The sequence below is a fragment of the Pimephales promelas genome, chromosome 14, assembly GCF_988280905.1.
Source record: "Pimephales promelas chromosome 14, fPimPro1.hap1.1, whole genome shotgun sequence".
In the NCBI taxonomy this organism is placed as follows: Eukaryota; Metazoa; Chordata; class Actinopteri; order Cypriniformes; family Leuciscidae; genus Pimephales; species Pimephales promelas.
The window spans coordinates 15,302,274-15,316,861 of NC_142782.1; the positions used below are offsets into that span (position 1 = coordinate 15,302,274).

The window sequence follows — 14,588 nt, forward strand, 5'->3', positions numbered from 1 at the left end:
CAAAGTGATTAGTCACGTGAGTTGTGACATATATAACTCTTGTGATTGGCTCAAAAAAACTGGATGCAAAACTGAGCACCCATACAGTATAGGCTGCATCCGAAATCAGAAACTTCCCTATTATATAGGTGAAGAAGTGTATGTGACAAAACACGTGTCCAAATTTACAGAACTCATAAAAGTGTTGGCAAAAAGTACCTGTACCTGACTCTGGTGCAATCATACTATATAGAATGTACTTTCCCAGAGGAAAATTTTTCTGCTCAAAGCTTGCTTTTCTATAGCTCAGGAGACAAATTTGAGATTCTCATCTAAGCCTTATTTTAATCTCTATTTTGTCTAAAATGTTTCTCATATGTTTCTCCTAAAATTCACTAGGAGCAATAGGTGAGACAGAGGAAAATTTTACTGCTCAGAGCTTGCTTTTAGGAGACAAATTTGAGATTCTCATCTAAGCCTTATTTTAATCTCTATTTTGTCTAAAATGTTTCTCATATGTTTCTCCTAAAATTCACTAGGTGAGACAGAATAACCAGAGGGAGTCATATCTGAGACTAAAATGAGATGGCTTGCTAATCTCAATTCAGTGTTTTTAATGACTCCTTTATTTCTCCTTTGAAAAAGAAAATGAGTACTACTGGAGCTACTATGGAGCAATATCCGAGTCTCTCTTGCTCACTTTCCCTCTCATGCACACAAACACACACGCACACACATGAATTACTAATTCAATCAAGACCTTTTCCTCCTACCAGACTAGATTCACCGTTCTAAACACCACAGATCATCCACTTCAGAACATCTTGATGGACCAAAGAAACAACTGACGGGAATGGTACTCTCTCTTCACTGCAGGACAGACAGAGGATCTATCTACAGCCATCAGGCTTTACAAATCTATAGCAAATGGTAGATTAGCTGATGTAGTAAAGAAATAAAGAAATTTGAATCTGAATCTTTATTTAAATCAAAATAACATTAACAAATTTAAAGACAGCAAAAACTGTTCAAAAACTGTTAAAGACAGTTAAACATGGTCATTACAAAATTAAAGTGCTTTTTTGTTGTCGTAAAATTCTTTTGTTTTTAATTGTTTTTAAAACGGTAACAATTTTAACAATGTTATAAGCAGTGGCAGGCCAGGTTGACAGTAAACAGGTAAACAGTAAACTTGAGTCTCTGACGCCAACATACATAATATGAAAACAATGACTTTCTGTGAACATTGTCATTTCAACAAATGTCTGATCCAAATGTCCCCATCCGGTATTTATAGTGTTGTGGCCCTGATGCGGCATTTGTTTATGAAGGCTTTTTTGACCTTACTTTTCTCAACCGGTGTCCAACCATCCAGTGTACTACAGCGCATGACGTAAGCTGCAAGAATAAAATAAAATAAAGCACAAATTACAGATTGCATTGAGTAACCGCAGTTACCACAAGAGTATTGACAACTTTTTTCAGATACGACAAAAATTCAATGGATCACATAAGGAAATGCAGCAAAATCATAACATTTAAAGTAGCTATGTGATATATGGGTATATATGGCTTATTGGGTTCCCACTGGGGGTGTAACGATACACAAAACTGACGGTTCGGTTTCCCCACGGTTTTGACATCTCAGTTCGGTTCGGTTTAGTTCGGTTCGGTTCAGTTCGGTTTTTATTTTTTAACAGTGGTTTAATGAAAAAAATGGTCTTTGTCTTTGAAATTCATTCAATTACAATTAAACGTTTCACAAGCATTAAAACAATAATCTGCTAATGCTGTAAACTATACAATCACCGGCCACTTTATTAGGTACACCTGTCCAACTGCTCGTTAACACTTAATTTCTAAGCAGCCAATCACATGGCGGCAACTCAGTGCATTTAGGCATGTAGACATGGTCAAGACAATCTCCTGCAGTTCAAACCGAGCATCAGTATGGGGAAGAAAGGTGATTTGAGTGACATTGAACGTGGCATGATTGTTGGTGCCAGAAGGGCTGGTCTGAGTATTTCAGAAACTGCTAATCTACTGGGATTTTCACGCACAACCATCTCTAGGGTTTACAGAGAATGGTCCGAAAAAGAAAAAACATCCAGTGAGCGGCAGTTCTGTGGGCGGAAATGCCTTGTTGATGCCAGAGGTCAGAGGAGAATGGCCAGACTGGTTCGAGCTGATAGAAGGGCAACAGTGACTCAAATAACCACCCGTTACAACCAAGGTGGGCAGAAGAGCATCTCTGAACGCACAGTACGTCGAACTTTGAGGCAGATGGGCTACAGCAGCAGAAGACCACACCGGGTGCCACTCCTTTCAGCTAAGAACAGGAAACTGAGGCTACAATTTGCACAAGCTCATCGAAATTGGACAATAGAAGATTGGAAAAACGTTGCCTGGTCTGATGAGTCTCGATTTCTGCTGCGACATTCGAATGGTAGGGTCAGAATTTGGCGTCTACAACATGAAAGCATGGATCCATCCTGCCTTGTATCAACGGTTCAGGCTGGTGGTGGTGGTGTCATGGTGTGGGGAATATTTTCTTGGCACTCTTTGGGCCCCTTGGTACCAATTGAGCATCGTTGCAACGCCACAGCCTACCTGAGTATTGTTGCTGACCATGTCCATCCCTTTATGACCACAATGTACCCAACTTCTGATGGCTACTTTCAGCAGGATAATGCGCCATGTCATAAAGCTGGAATCATCTCAGACTGATTTCTTGAACATGACAATGAGTTCGCTGTACTCAAATGGCCTCCACACTCACCAGATCTCAATCCAATAGAGCATCTTTGGGATGTGGTGGAACCGGAGATTCGCATCATGGATGTGCAGCCGACAAATCTGCGGCAACTGTGTGATGCCATCATGTCAATATGGACCAAACTCCCTGAGGAATGCTTCCAGCACCTTGTTGAATCTATGCCACGAAGAATTGAGGCAGTTCTGAAGGCAAAAGGGGGTCCAACCCGTTACTAGCATGGGGTACCTAATAAAGTGGCCGGTGAGTGTATAGGGAGCCACACATTACTATAACATTAAAGGTTGTAGCCTAGACTTTTAACCTAAATTCAGATGCTATTCATTTTTTAGATATAATAATCAACACACAACACATTGTATGAAAACATGTAAACTAAACATAAGGCAGTTTTTGCATTAACTTTTTGAAATATAATAATTTACACAGTTGTCATTTTCATGAAAGATATTTTAAACAAACATTAAATAATAAAGATATCATTAACAGGTTAAGTAAAATATAATATATAGGCTAATTTAGTGCATTTATTTAGTGCAAGAGTTCATTTATAGGAAACAAAGTTGTGGACACTGAATCACTTGCCTGTTGAGGTAAATATAATGCTAGTGACAAGCTATGCTGTTTTATTGACGTCTTTCCGCTGCTGAAACACTGATTGAGCGATTACACGAGTTATGATGCCTTTCAGTAAGTATACTGTATCTTTCAACATACCTTCAGGTGTCCATTCTGTAACTGAGGAAGAGATGATCGCGTTTACTTAGTGGTTAATAGTGGCTAGGCTACAAAACTGAATTCGTTGTGTACAGTACACATAACATGAGGTCCATTGAGCCGGGCTGGGCGGGGCCGGGGTAGCAGGGGGCGGGTGTGTTCGGTACGCAATGAGAGTATCACGATTCGAATCATGAGTTCTGTATCGCGTTTTTTCGGTTTGGTTCGAATATCGTTACACCTAGGGGTTTTTTATCGTTATACCTAAAACCGCCAACACATTTTTTCCTATGAATTTTCACAACTTTTTCCACAAATTGTTAAAGGGATAGTTCACTTTGAAATTAATTTTTGGTATGTTTTAGCTTACCTCAAGGGCATCCAAGATGTAGGTGTCTTTGTTTCCACAGTATTTTCAATTTTGATATTTTTAGGTTAAACCGTTCTTATCTGTCAGTCATATAATGAAAGTCAATGGTCACCACCTCAAAGAGCATGCACAGAGAAGTCCAAATTAAACATGATTTATTGACTCGTAAATGTAAGTACACATTGATGGCCTAAGACACGAAACGAGCGGTTTGTGTGAGAAAACAAACAGTATTTAAATCGTTTTTACCTCGTGTAACCACAGCCACGTCTTACTGATCTGATTCAGTTGTTCAATGTCCAACTGAACCATGTCCAACGTTCCGCCGGAAGTGATCTCTCGCGCGTCTACGTCACTCATTGTTTACACAGAGATTTCAGAAGTTTTACCTTTCACTAAACATATTTAGATATATCGATATCATCTTCCATTGCTATTTCCTGTGTATCTAAATATGTTTAGATCTTCACAGTGAATGGCAAAACTTCAGAAATCTCTGTGTAAACAATGAGTGATGTACACGCGCAAGCGATCACTTCAGGCGGAACGTTGGACATGGTTCATTTCGGTCAGAGCCCGTCTGGTTCGGTTCAGTTGGACATTGAACAACTGATTCAGATCAGTAAGACGTGGCTGTGGTTGCACAAGATAAAAACGATTTAAATACTGTTCGTTCTCTCACACAAACCGCTCGTTTCGTGTCTTAGGCCATTAATGTGTACTTACATTCACGAGTCATTAAATCATGTTTAATCTGGACTTCTCTGTGCATGCTCTTTGAGGTGGTGACCATAGACCTGCATTATATGAATGATAGACAAGAACGGTTTGACCTAAAAATATAAAAATTGAAAACTTCTATTGTGGAAACAAAGACACCTACATCTTGGATGCCCTTGAGGAAAGATAAAACATACCAAAAATTAATTTCAAAGTGAACTATCCCTTTAACAACCACATGAGCACATACTTACTTAGAATAGCATTGACTTTGAACCTATCCAGGACTCTCTTCCCATCTGGCACCTTTCCGTGTTTCCCAAATGCCACCGCATTCTTGCACTCCTCTGCCGTAAAGAATTCATCAAAAAGAAGATGGAACAAGCGAAGGCAGTCCTTCTTTGCGGTTGCATGGATTGCAGCCAGGTTAGTCGAGGACAAGAAGAGGCCACTTCCTGGATATAGCTCCTGCTGCCGAGATCTGCCTTTTGGAGCCCAAACACCAGCCTGAGGTTGGATCTGTTCCACTTTGTCCAGAAAACTTCTGAATGCCTCGAGGTGCTCACCACCTATGACACAAAAGATGTATATTACCTTACAGGGACACAGCAGCATTTATAAAGTTAAAAAAAAAAAGTTTTTAAAAAGTCCAAAAGATTTCATGATTGGATAAGAGTTTTACCAAATTGTTTAAAGCTTTTAAGATTTAGCTTAAGCATCAAATAACTCCCAATGTCCAAAGTAGTAAGACAATGTAGTAGAACTTTAAACATACCAATATAAAAACATAATTACAATGTTATGTTGCACATTTTAATACACTAGATTATTACCCACGTTTTTTTACACAAGTCTTCTGAATAGATATTAGGTGTGTTCGAAAAACTGTTTGAGAAAAAAAAGAAGTGTTAAAAGAACAAGTAATTGCAACAGAGAGACAAAACATACTTACTTATACCACACAGCACATCAAGCAGTTTGGCATTTTCCTCCACTAATTTTTCCACCTCTGTCTTGCATGCTTCGCATGGCTTCCATGATCTGTCTTCTGCTGACTCAGACGAACTGAAACATGGTTCTCCATATTCTGGAATTGGATCACGCTCGATGATTACAGTATCTGCAGATGAGCTTGGAGAAGCCTCATGTACAGAGGTGCTTGTCTGGCTCTGGTCCCCAAGAACAGCAGGTTTTTGATGTGTATTAGGACTTTGCAACATTTGGAGGAAGCTTTCTTTGGCTGTAGGAGTTGGTGGCTGTCTTCGCTGATCCAAATCTGCCAAAACAGGCTGCTGTTGTGTTTGGTCTGAAGGTGCGAGTAGTGCTGTGTGAGGCTGGTGATGCTTTGAATACTGCGAAAGGCTGGAATTGTGTGGAATTGGAGACAGAGTAGTTCCATACTGGTTGAGCGACTGGACTGGTGAATGCTGGTAATGTTGTGGCTTATTCGGTGATGACTGGGAAACTGGAAGTTGGTACTGTGGCCAGGCAGTTGCATGCTGGTACTGTGGCTGGACAGGTAGAAATGACTCTGTAGGTGGAGGCTGGTACACTGGCCAGGTTGTTGGAGGCTGAATGGCATTTTGGTCCACAGTATTTGGGTGATCCTGTGCAGAGATGGACTGGCCTGCTTGAGGTAGGAATGGAAGGTTGTAGAATCTTTGTGCAGCTGCATCTCTTTTTTTCATGTCCCTCTTTGTCGCCTTCTTGGTATCCACCGTTTTGTCAGCTGTTCCAATGAAGTCTACAGTAGCATTGTAGAACTTATTGTCAGACCATCTTGCAAGTACTTTTTCTCCTGGTGTCAGATCTCTAAAGCAAGCGATGGGTTTATCATCTTTGTTTAGAATATCACAGAGATTAAAAATCTTTGCTGTGTATCCATCTTCAAAGGTCAAAAATACAAAAAGTCCTGAAAATGAACACAAAGTAAACAAAAAGGAGATTGTGAGTAAATCAGTGTAAATCAATCTTCTCAATCTTAAATTTATATTCATATTCAATTCAATCTTAAACATGCTACTATATCTTTATTGTCTTATTTCTAATACTTTTAGCAAAGCAACAAAATTACCTCTTCACTTTAGCCTTCAACTAGGATTAACTTTATTCTTTTAGCACTTTCAAATTTATTCACTTCTGCAACTCTTTGATTTATGCACTCTCTATTCTATTTTTTTTATTTAATTATCACATATTCATTATTTAATTGTCACATATTTTATTTGTTTGTTTATTTATTTTACATATTGTCTATGAAGAGAATGGCGTAGAGATATTTTTTGCAAAGAACTTTGAGCTGCAATTCCTATACAAATTATTTTATCCCTTAAATTTTGAGATAATTCGCAAAATTCAGTCACAAAAATATACAAATACTCCTTTTTCATGACAATTCCTGTAATCAATATTGTGCCAGCTACCAATATACAGTATTTATAAAAAAATCCAGGAGACCAAATACTGACGAATATTTTTTAAAGTGTCCAAAATACGTTAAAATAACCATTTTTTAATACTTAACAAAATTAGCTAACCCCGTAGCATAGTAAAATAACTCAATTACCATCTTGGTTATCTCTGGGGGAGCTGTCTGGTTCATACAAACTCATCTTTTTCGGAGGGTTTCGCGCTCTTCTGGGCAGTTTTGTATCTGCACTCATTCTGTAAAAGAAACAAAATTACAACACATTCAATTATTGGTGTCTCACTGCACGAGATCAAATTTTTCCAATCATACACAATTTATGTAACTTCGAGAATATATAGGCCTCGCTGAATGTAGAAATATATTTTTGTATAAAGATGTTTATTGCAGAGAGCTAATTCTATGGCATTCCTAGCAAGCCAACTACAAAATACGACCAGTTTCTTCAGAAAGTATCAGAACCCGGATACACTCGCCATTTAAAATGTACCTAAATTCTGTTTTAAAAAAAATAAATAAAAATGTTGCTTACCTTCTTTTGAGTTCTGCAACTGTTTTTTCCTCCATTCCGTCTGACTCGGCCTGTCTGCAACTCATACGTTAACTAACGCGCGCCTAAACCTCGTTGATTAAGCAGCGCCCCTCCACCGTGAATTAACCAATGACGATGCAGCATTTGTGACTGATGGCGCTCTTCTGCTGACGTAAGGTTCAAGGTTCACTGGGTTTTTGCGCCAACTGAAGCTCAAAAAAGAAAACAAAGGTGGCGGTGCAGCATCTATAAGTGGTGAGTGGATACAGCGACTTTTTAATAATAGAATAAACTTTGTTTTCTTTGTAGTTTAAGGTTTTTTTGAGCTTTGTAAATGTACAGCACATTATCTTTTAGTTACTTGATTTTTTTTATTTTTACATTAAAAAATCAAGTTTTATTTTTATTTCAGTTAACTTATTGTTCTTGTACGCCAGTCAGTGTCATATAATTTTGTTTTCATTTACTACAATAACTTTATGAAACCCTAATAATGAAATGGTTAGTAAAATAAGTGAATGTTTGTCACATGCCATTTGCATTCTGTACCAGCTAATAAATGTTACAACTGCACTGCGATCATTTTCATTATGATCATAATTTAGTCAACTTTGTTAATCAATTTCTATTTAATAGGAAAGGTTGCACGTGTGTATAATTATTAATTTAATGTAACCCTTTTCAGTCTGAATAAATGTAATATATTTTGTGCCCTTTTATGAACTATCTGTACCTTTTTTCTGTCAACCACAGGTTATTTTCCCTGCAGCCCCCGACACCAGTCAATATTGCTCTTCCATAGAGGTTACTGATACATTTGATAGTAGGGGGGTAAGTGTAACAACACTGTGTATTAGACTGCACTGTCTATACCACCATCATCAAAGAAGAGCATCTTCTATATTTGTGTGTGTGTGTGTGTGTGTGTGTATTATACAGTTGGAGCTAAAAAAAATGGCGCAGAAGTACAACTCACGCTGGAGGAGAAAGGTGAAGAGCCAGCAAATTACTTGCAAAAGATACAGAAGAAAGGTTGGGAAATTTACATTTTATTATTTTTATATTGTCATCTGCAGTGATTGAATATAAGCACATTCACCCAAGTTATGTATTTATGTACCATTTGAGGTGTTGGTTAACTTACCACTTGATATTTCCACTCCACTATTTTAGGGAAAAATAATATTTTCATGTTTACTACAAATTTATCTGATAACTATAGTTTCCATTTGCTTTACAGATTACATGAAGCTTCAGAGTCAAAACAGCACATTTTAGATTAATTTACATGAATGACTTAACTGATTCAGGTCAATAACAAATCTAATTATTGGCCAGGACATAATCAACCAACCCATACATGTAAATATTATGTAATTTACTTACACTTTTGAAACTGAAGTACATTTACTGTGATATCATATACTTTAATACTTCTACTAAAGTCTTTTTCATGTCAGTAACTAGCTTTTACCAAAGTCATATTTTAAAAACTTCCCTTTTACTGAAGTGTGACTTTCAGGTAATTTCTAAAAAATAAAATATATTTTGTAGCTGCTATGACTCAGCAACATTTCATCAGCTCCATGGTTCTGACAATGTTCCTCAATAATTTTATATAACAATAAAATATTTGTTTGAAATGACAGTCTGTTAAGATCACCTTTATATGTGGGATTAGCAAGAACATGTCTGAAAAGTACAGTTTTCAAAATGGCCATCCAAGTAAATCACCTCTTTTAAACAGATCCAATAAAATGTATATTTTAATCCCCATGAGGGGAGAATTATTGCAGGATTTCCTACAGTATATACTGTATTGTTGTAACCTAGGAATGTCTTATAAATTTGCATGCGAGTCTTAAATATGCTTAATGTATTATCATTCTCATTTTTCTGCAGGACACACACGGACAGGAAAATAGAGGTAAAATATGTGCAAAAATGTCCAAATCACAACTCCATTTCCTTCAGTCTCCAAGATGGCATGTAGTTTATTTATTGTGGAAATCGCATGTTGCAAAGCTTTAAAATTTTGATCGACTAGAGCATTAATTCAAATAAAAGTTAATGAGTCCAATAAAACACTGTTACTGAAGTGAGACCTTCAAACCTTGTCAAGGTTTTACTAACAGCTCAGGTGGTTATTATAACACTTTAATCTAGTAATTCATTAGTAATGTGTTTAGCATAAGTATAATGAAAAATAAACATGTTGAGACTAGTAAGCCATAAATTCATCAGTCAAGTAAAAGCAAATTAATCAATTGATTTTTTCTTTTTTTTCTAGAAGCAACAAACTGGAGGTCAGATGATTGCGGCACTGAGGAAGTGACCAGATCTGCTAATTTGGAAGACTCTTCAAACACAAATGTGTGTAACATCCATTACGCCAACTGTCCATCCCAGTGCAATGGACACACAAGTGAGATGCATCACTCTGCTCTTAATGTTGAATCAGAGCCTGAACAGCCTATTTACATGGATACATTTCCTGAGCCTCTACCTGAATATGTTGAGGAAGGGACTTTAGATGACAATGCGTTATTTGATGAAGACTTTTCAATTGATGATGACCTATCATTTGAAGACAGTTTTGAGCTTAACCAAGAGGAGGGAACAGAACTCGAAAGCTCTACAAACACTGTAGATCCACTGTACAGAAATGCACCAATTTCTGTTGCAGAGAGTCTTCTCCTCATAATGACTTTTGCAAACAGACACAAAATAACAGGAAAAGCTCTCAGTGATTTGCTTACATTAATATCTCTGCACTGCCCCTCTGATACACAGACTGAGTGTCTTAAAAATTTACACAAATTTAAACAGTTTTTTGATGATCCCTCCTCTCTGCTTTTGCACAAATATTGTAGCTCATGCTTCATGATTGTTGAGAGTACAGACACCCAGTGTAAAACCTGTAAAGCCAATGTGTTGATGGAGGGATCAACCTCCTATTTCATTGAGGTTCCCATTGAAGCACAACTGAAGAGATTGTTTGCTCAGGAAGGTTTTGAAGAAAAACTGAAGTTTAGGTTTAATAGACATAAAAAGTGTCATGACAGTATTGAAGAAATATATGACGGAAAAACCTATCAGAAATTTAGTACTTGCAATGGGCCTCTCAGTGATTCCAGAAACATTTCGTTTATGTGGAACACAGACGGCATACCCATTTTTAAGTCTTCAAAGTTTTCTGTTTGGCCTTTTTATTGTGTCATAAATGAGTTAAATTTTGTTGAGCGCACGAAACGAGAAAACATGATATTTGCAGGTGTTTGGTTTGGGGATTCAAAGCCGTCAATGTTGACATTCCTTGAACCACTGTGTGGCTCTCTGAACAAAATTGAAAGAGAAGGAGTTTCTCTTCAGTTTGCAGGAGCTCAAGAACCTTTCATATGCAAAGCCTTTACCATTGCAGGAACCTGCGATTTGCCTGCAAAAGCTTTGGTACTTAATACTGTTCAATTCAATGGACATTTTGGGTGTCTAAAGTGTGAACAGCCAGGTCAAACAGTGAAGACTGGAGAGAGAGGCCATGTCCATGCCTTTCCTTTCCAGAAGACAGATCCAAAAGGCCCGCCTCGTACTCACAAGGGGTTTGTAGATTATGCTAAGATGGCCTATGATTCCAACAGCGTTGTTCGTGGGGTGAAGGGACCTACGTTTCTCAGCAGACTAACAAGCTATGATTTGGTCTTGGGCACAGGTATAGACTACATGCATTCTGTACTACTGGGAGTAATGCGTCTATTGATGTTTTTGTGGTTTTCCACAGAGTTCTCTCGATGTGCATTCAGTATGGTCAGATCAATCAAAGAAGTTGACAAACGTCTCAAAGAAATAAGGCCACCATTTATGATTCGATTCCCTCGTTCTGTGTCTTCTCACAGGATGTTCTTTAAAGCATCTGAGTATCGGTACATTTTGCTGTTTTTCGGGCCAGTTGTATTCCGGGGCATCCTTGCAGGGCTGTACTACAACCATTTCCTGCTCCTTAGTGAAGCAATCTTTATTCTTCTGATGGAGTCAATAACCCCTGCTCAAATAGATCATGCTGAGAAACTACTCTTGAATTTCTGTTCTCAAATGAGTGGACTCTATGGTGAGCGATACATGACAGCCAATTTACACTTACTTGTCCATTTAGCTGATAGTGTGAGAGCTCTTGGACCTCTGTGGACACACTCTTGCTTTCACTTTGAAGACAAAAATGGGTACTTGCTGCGTCTTATACATGGAACCCAGAATATACCTGCCCAAATGGTAAATGCTGTAAAGACTATACAATCTCTCCCTAACATCACACAAAACATAAAGCTGAACATAGCAACTACTGAGTTTTTGGCCAGAATGACAAATAGCAGTTATCAACCAAGTAATGTTGTCAATATTGTGGCCATGTTAGGGGCATCATTCAATAGATGTCTTGAAACTGATGATATTTTTCTTCTGGAACAGTTTCTTGGTCACGCTTTACATAGTAATGTCGTCAAGGCATATAACAGAGCTCAAATAGGGAAAATAATTTACACTTCCCAGCAGTATGTCAAAACCAAAAGACGAAACAATTACACAGTGTTATTTTCTGATGGTGCGCAGATCAAATATGGACAGATTAAATTATTGTGTTCCTACAAAGAACCCAATGAAGGTCAGAATGAGATAAAACTTGCATTTTTGAATGAATTTGCAGTTGCAAGCATAGATCTTCTACAAGATACTTTGACAGGTGGAACGTGTTTCCATATTGTTAGCCTCCTGGAAGTTCCTGTGAGAAAGACAGTGGTAGGACTTGAAAGTATTTTGGGCAAGTTGATGTTCATTGATTTGTCCTCAATGCCTGGTATTGTGTTTGCTGCACATTTCCCTAACAAACTTGAAAGGGACTAAAGATATTATAAAGTCAAAGATATGATCTTATTTTGAACAGAAGAGCCCATGATTTTTCCAACTAGTTGAAAATCCTTACTGAAAATGTGAAATATGTTGATGGACAAATAGTTTATACTGTGATGCCATCTCAACTGTTTGGGCAAATCTATTGTCATTCAAAAAGGTCACTTTGGGGCTAAGATGAGATGCATACATCTGAATATACAACATTACATGTATTAATGATATGAGTTTTTGGCAGTTAAACTTTGATAAATCTGAAATGTAGAAATTGTAATTTCTTTGCTCTCAAGTTACCAATAAATTACTGCTTTTATTGTACAATAAAATTGTTTTGTGTGGTTAATAAAATTATTTTACTGAATTACATGCAGTGAAATATTTCACTTATAGAAAATCATTTATATATTTTTATTTATTTATAATAATTTATAGAAAATAAAATAAAAGAAGAGGGTCTTTGTAGCCTAAAATAAAAGATTTACAATTAATTTATTCATACAGTAATACATTATATTAAAAAAATCATGTGGATTAATCATATGATATGAAACAACCAAGACAGTGATCCAAGTCTGAGAATTCAATGAGTACTTGTGGAAATCTCTTCCTTTGCTCTATCTGAGTTTAGCATGAGATGCATGAATTGAAGCTGGGATGAGAGTATATTGAGTTCATGGAGAGAACTCTCTGATTTCTCTGTCTGAGATCACAAAGAGACACAGAAGTTGAGAAACTCTGAGCATTATATTAGAGCTTGTTGAGATCTCTTCTGAAACTTAAAAGGAGACTAAATTGAGATTTAGTGCATCTTGTTGCTCCAGAGAAAAGCCTGAGACACAGGAGAAATAAACCTTTGTCTCAGTTTGGTGTCATATGGATCTCAAAGTTGTCTAGGAGAAATAAATGAAACCTTTTGGAGATCTCTTTTCAGATTTTATTTTCCTCTGGGTTATCACTTATTCAAAATAAGTACCTCCTCAAGAGAGTATGCGATTTCAGGCGCAGCCATGATTTGAGTTGTAAACATGATATAAAAACTGGGTTTAGAAATCTGAACACAGTAATTATGCCATACAAGGGATGTAATCAGTACATATTTATCTTAGTATGCAGTAAATAGCACAATAGCACCACTTGCAAGTTCTTGTAAACATTCGAGGTAAAAGGAACAAATGGACCAGTCCCTCTCAAATGTTGATTGTCACTGTGGTGTTTCCAATATGAAGCATCTTTTTCTGTCATTATATGTCAGCTATGTGTGTGAGCTGATACTGCATGTCCTCGCCTGTAAGTTACTGATGCAGGTAAACCCTCAGCATGGGAAAGATTCACACTGAACTCTCTGACTGTAGTTTTGGCTTGCGGCAGGCATTAGGACATGATCTGGATCTATATTGATTCTCTCTCTCGTTCTCTGCCCTCAGGACACATGTGGTATTGAGCTCCTCTGTGAAGGGATCAGTCAGCGGGCAGAGAGTCAGCTCAGGAAGCCGACCCTGTAAGCACATGGGTGAGTTTCTGATTACTGTACTCAATATTCACATTGTGTTTGGCTAAGAACTCCAGACCTCTAATGTTTCAGCTCTGCCCTTTATTCAGTTTTCTTTTGAGTTAAGAAAATCAAAAACTAAATGCTTAACAGCCTTATCGACTAATTTAGAGAAACAGATTTGACTTTATCATATTAAAATAAATTACAGTCTTTAAAGTTGTGCCCATTAACCAATAAACGGTGACTTATAGTGAAACACTGCCCCCTTGAGTTCACATTGTGTCAACAGTGCTGGCTAAAAGTTTACTCGTAGAGTGTTATTCAGTATCGCATGTAAAGGTAATTTATGTAAATGTACTAAATTGCAACTACAAAATAGTAATTACAAATATATTTAAGTGACATACCAGTATAATTAACCCCTTGAAAACGCTGTGGGAATGCCAATGCCCATGTCGCCATATGGGCAAGGATCTGTTGTGTGAAGTCAGGACGCACATTCTGGCGAAAGCACCTGCGTTCCTGGAGTGGAGCTGAAATCAAGATAATAAAATCTGGTGAATGTATGTGGTGAGGACCAGCCTACCACATCACAAACATCCTGAAGTGAAAGTCCTGACAAAAGAGCTTAAGAGGCAACTGTACTCCTAGTCGAGTGAGCAAGTGAGATGACCTCAA

General features: G+C 37.5%; 1 protein-coding gene across 1 annotated transcript; it reads right to left on the reverse strand.

The window, feature by feature from the left end:
• Window positions 1-1,237: 1,237 nt before the first annotated feature.
• Window positions 1,238-7,264, reverse strand: LOC148973702 (uncharacterized). Its single transcript, XM_089119185.1, has 4 exons — window positions 7,126-7,264; window positions 5,512-6,471; window positions 4,814-5,128; window positions 1,238-1,377 (listed from the first exon to the last, which is right to left on the reverse strand). The coding sequence occupies exons 1-4, from the start codon at window positions 7,220-7,222 to the stop codon at window positions 1,271-1,273; spliced, it is 1,479 nt and encodes a 492-aa protein (XP_088975311.1). The 5' UTR covers window positions 7,223-7,264; the 3' UTR covers window positions 1,238-1,270.
• Between the last annotated feature and the right edge of the window lie 7,324 nt (window positions 7,265-14,588).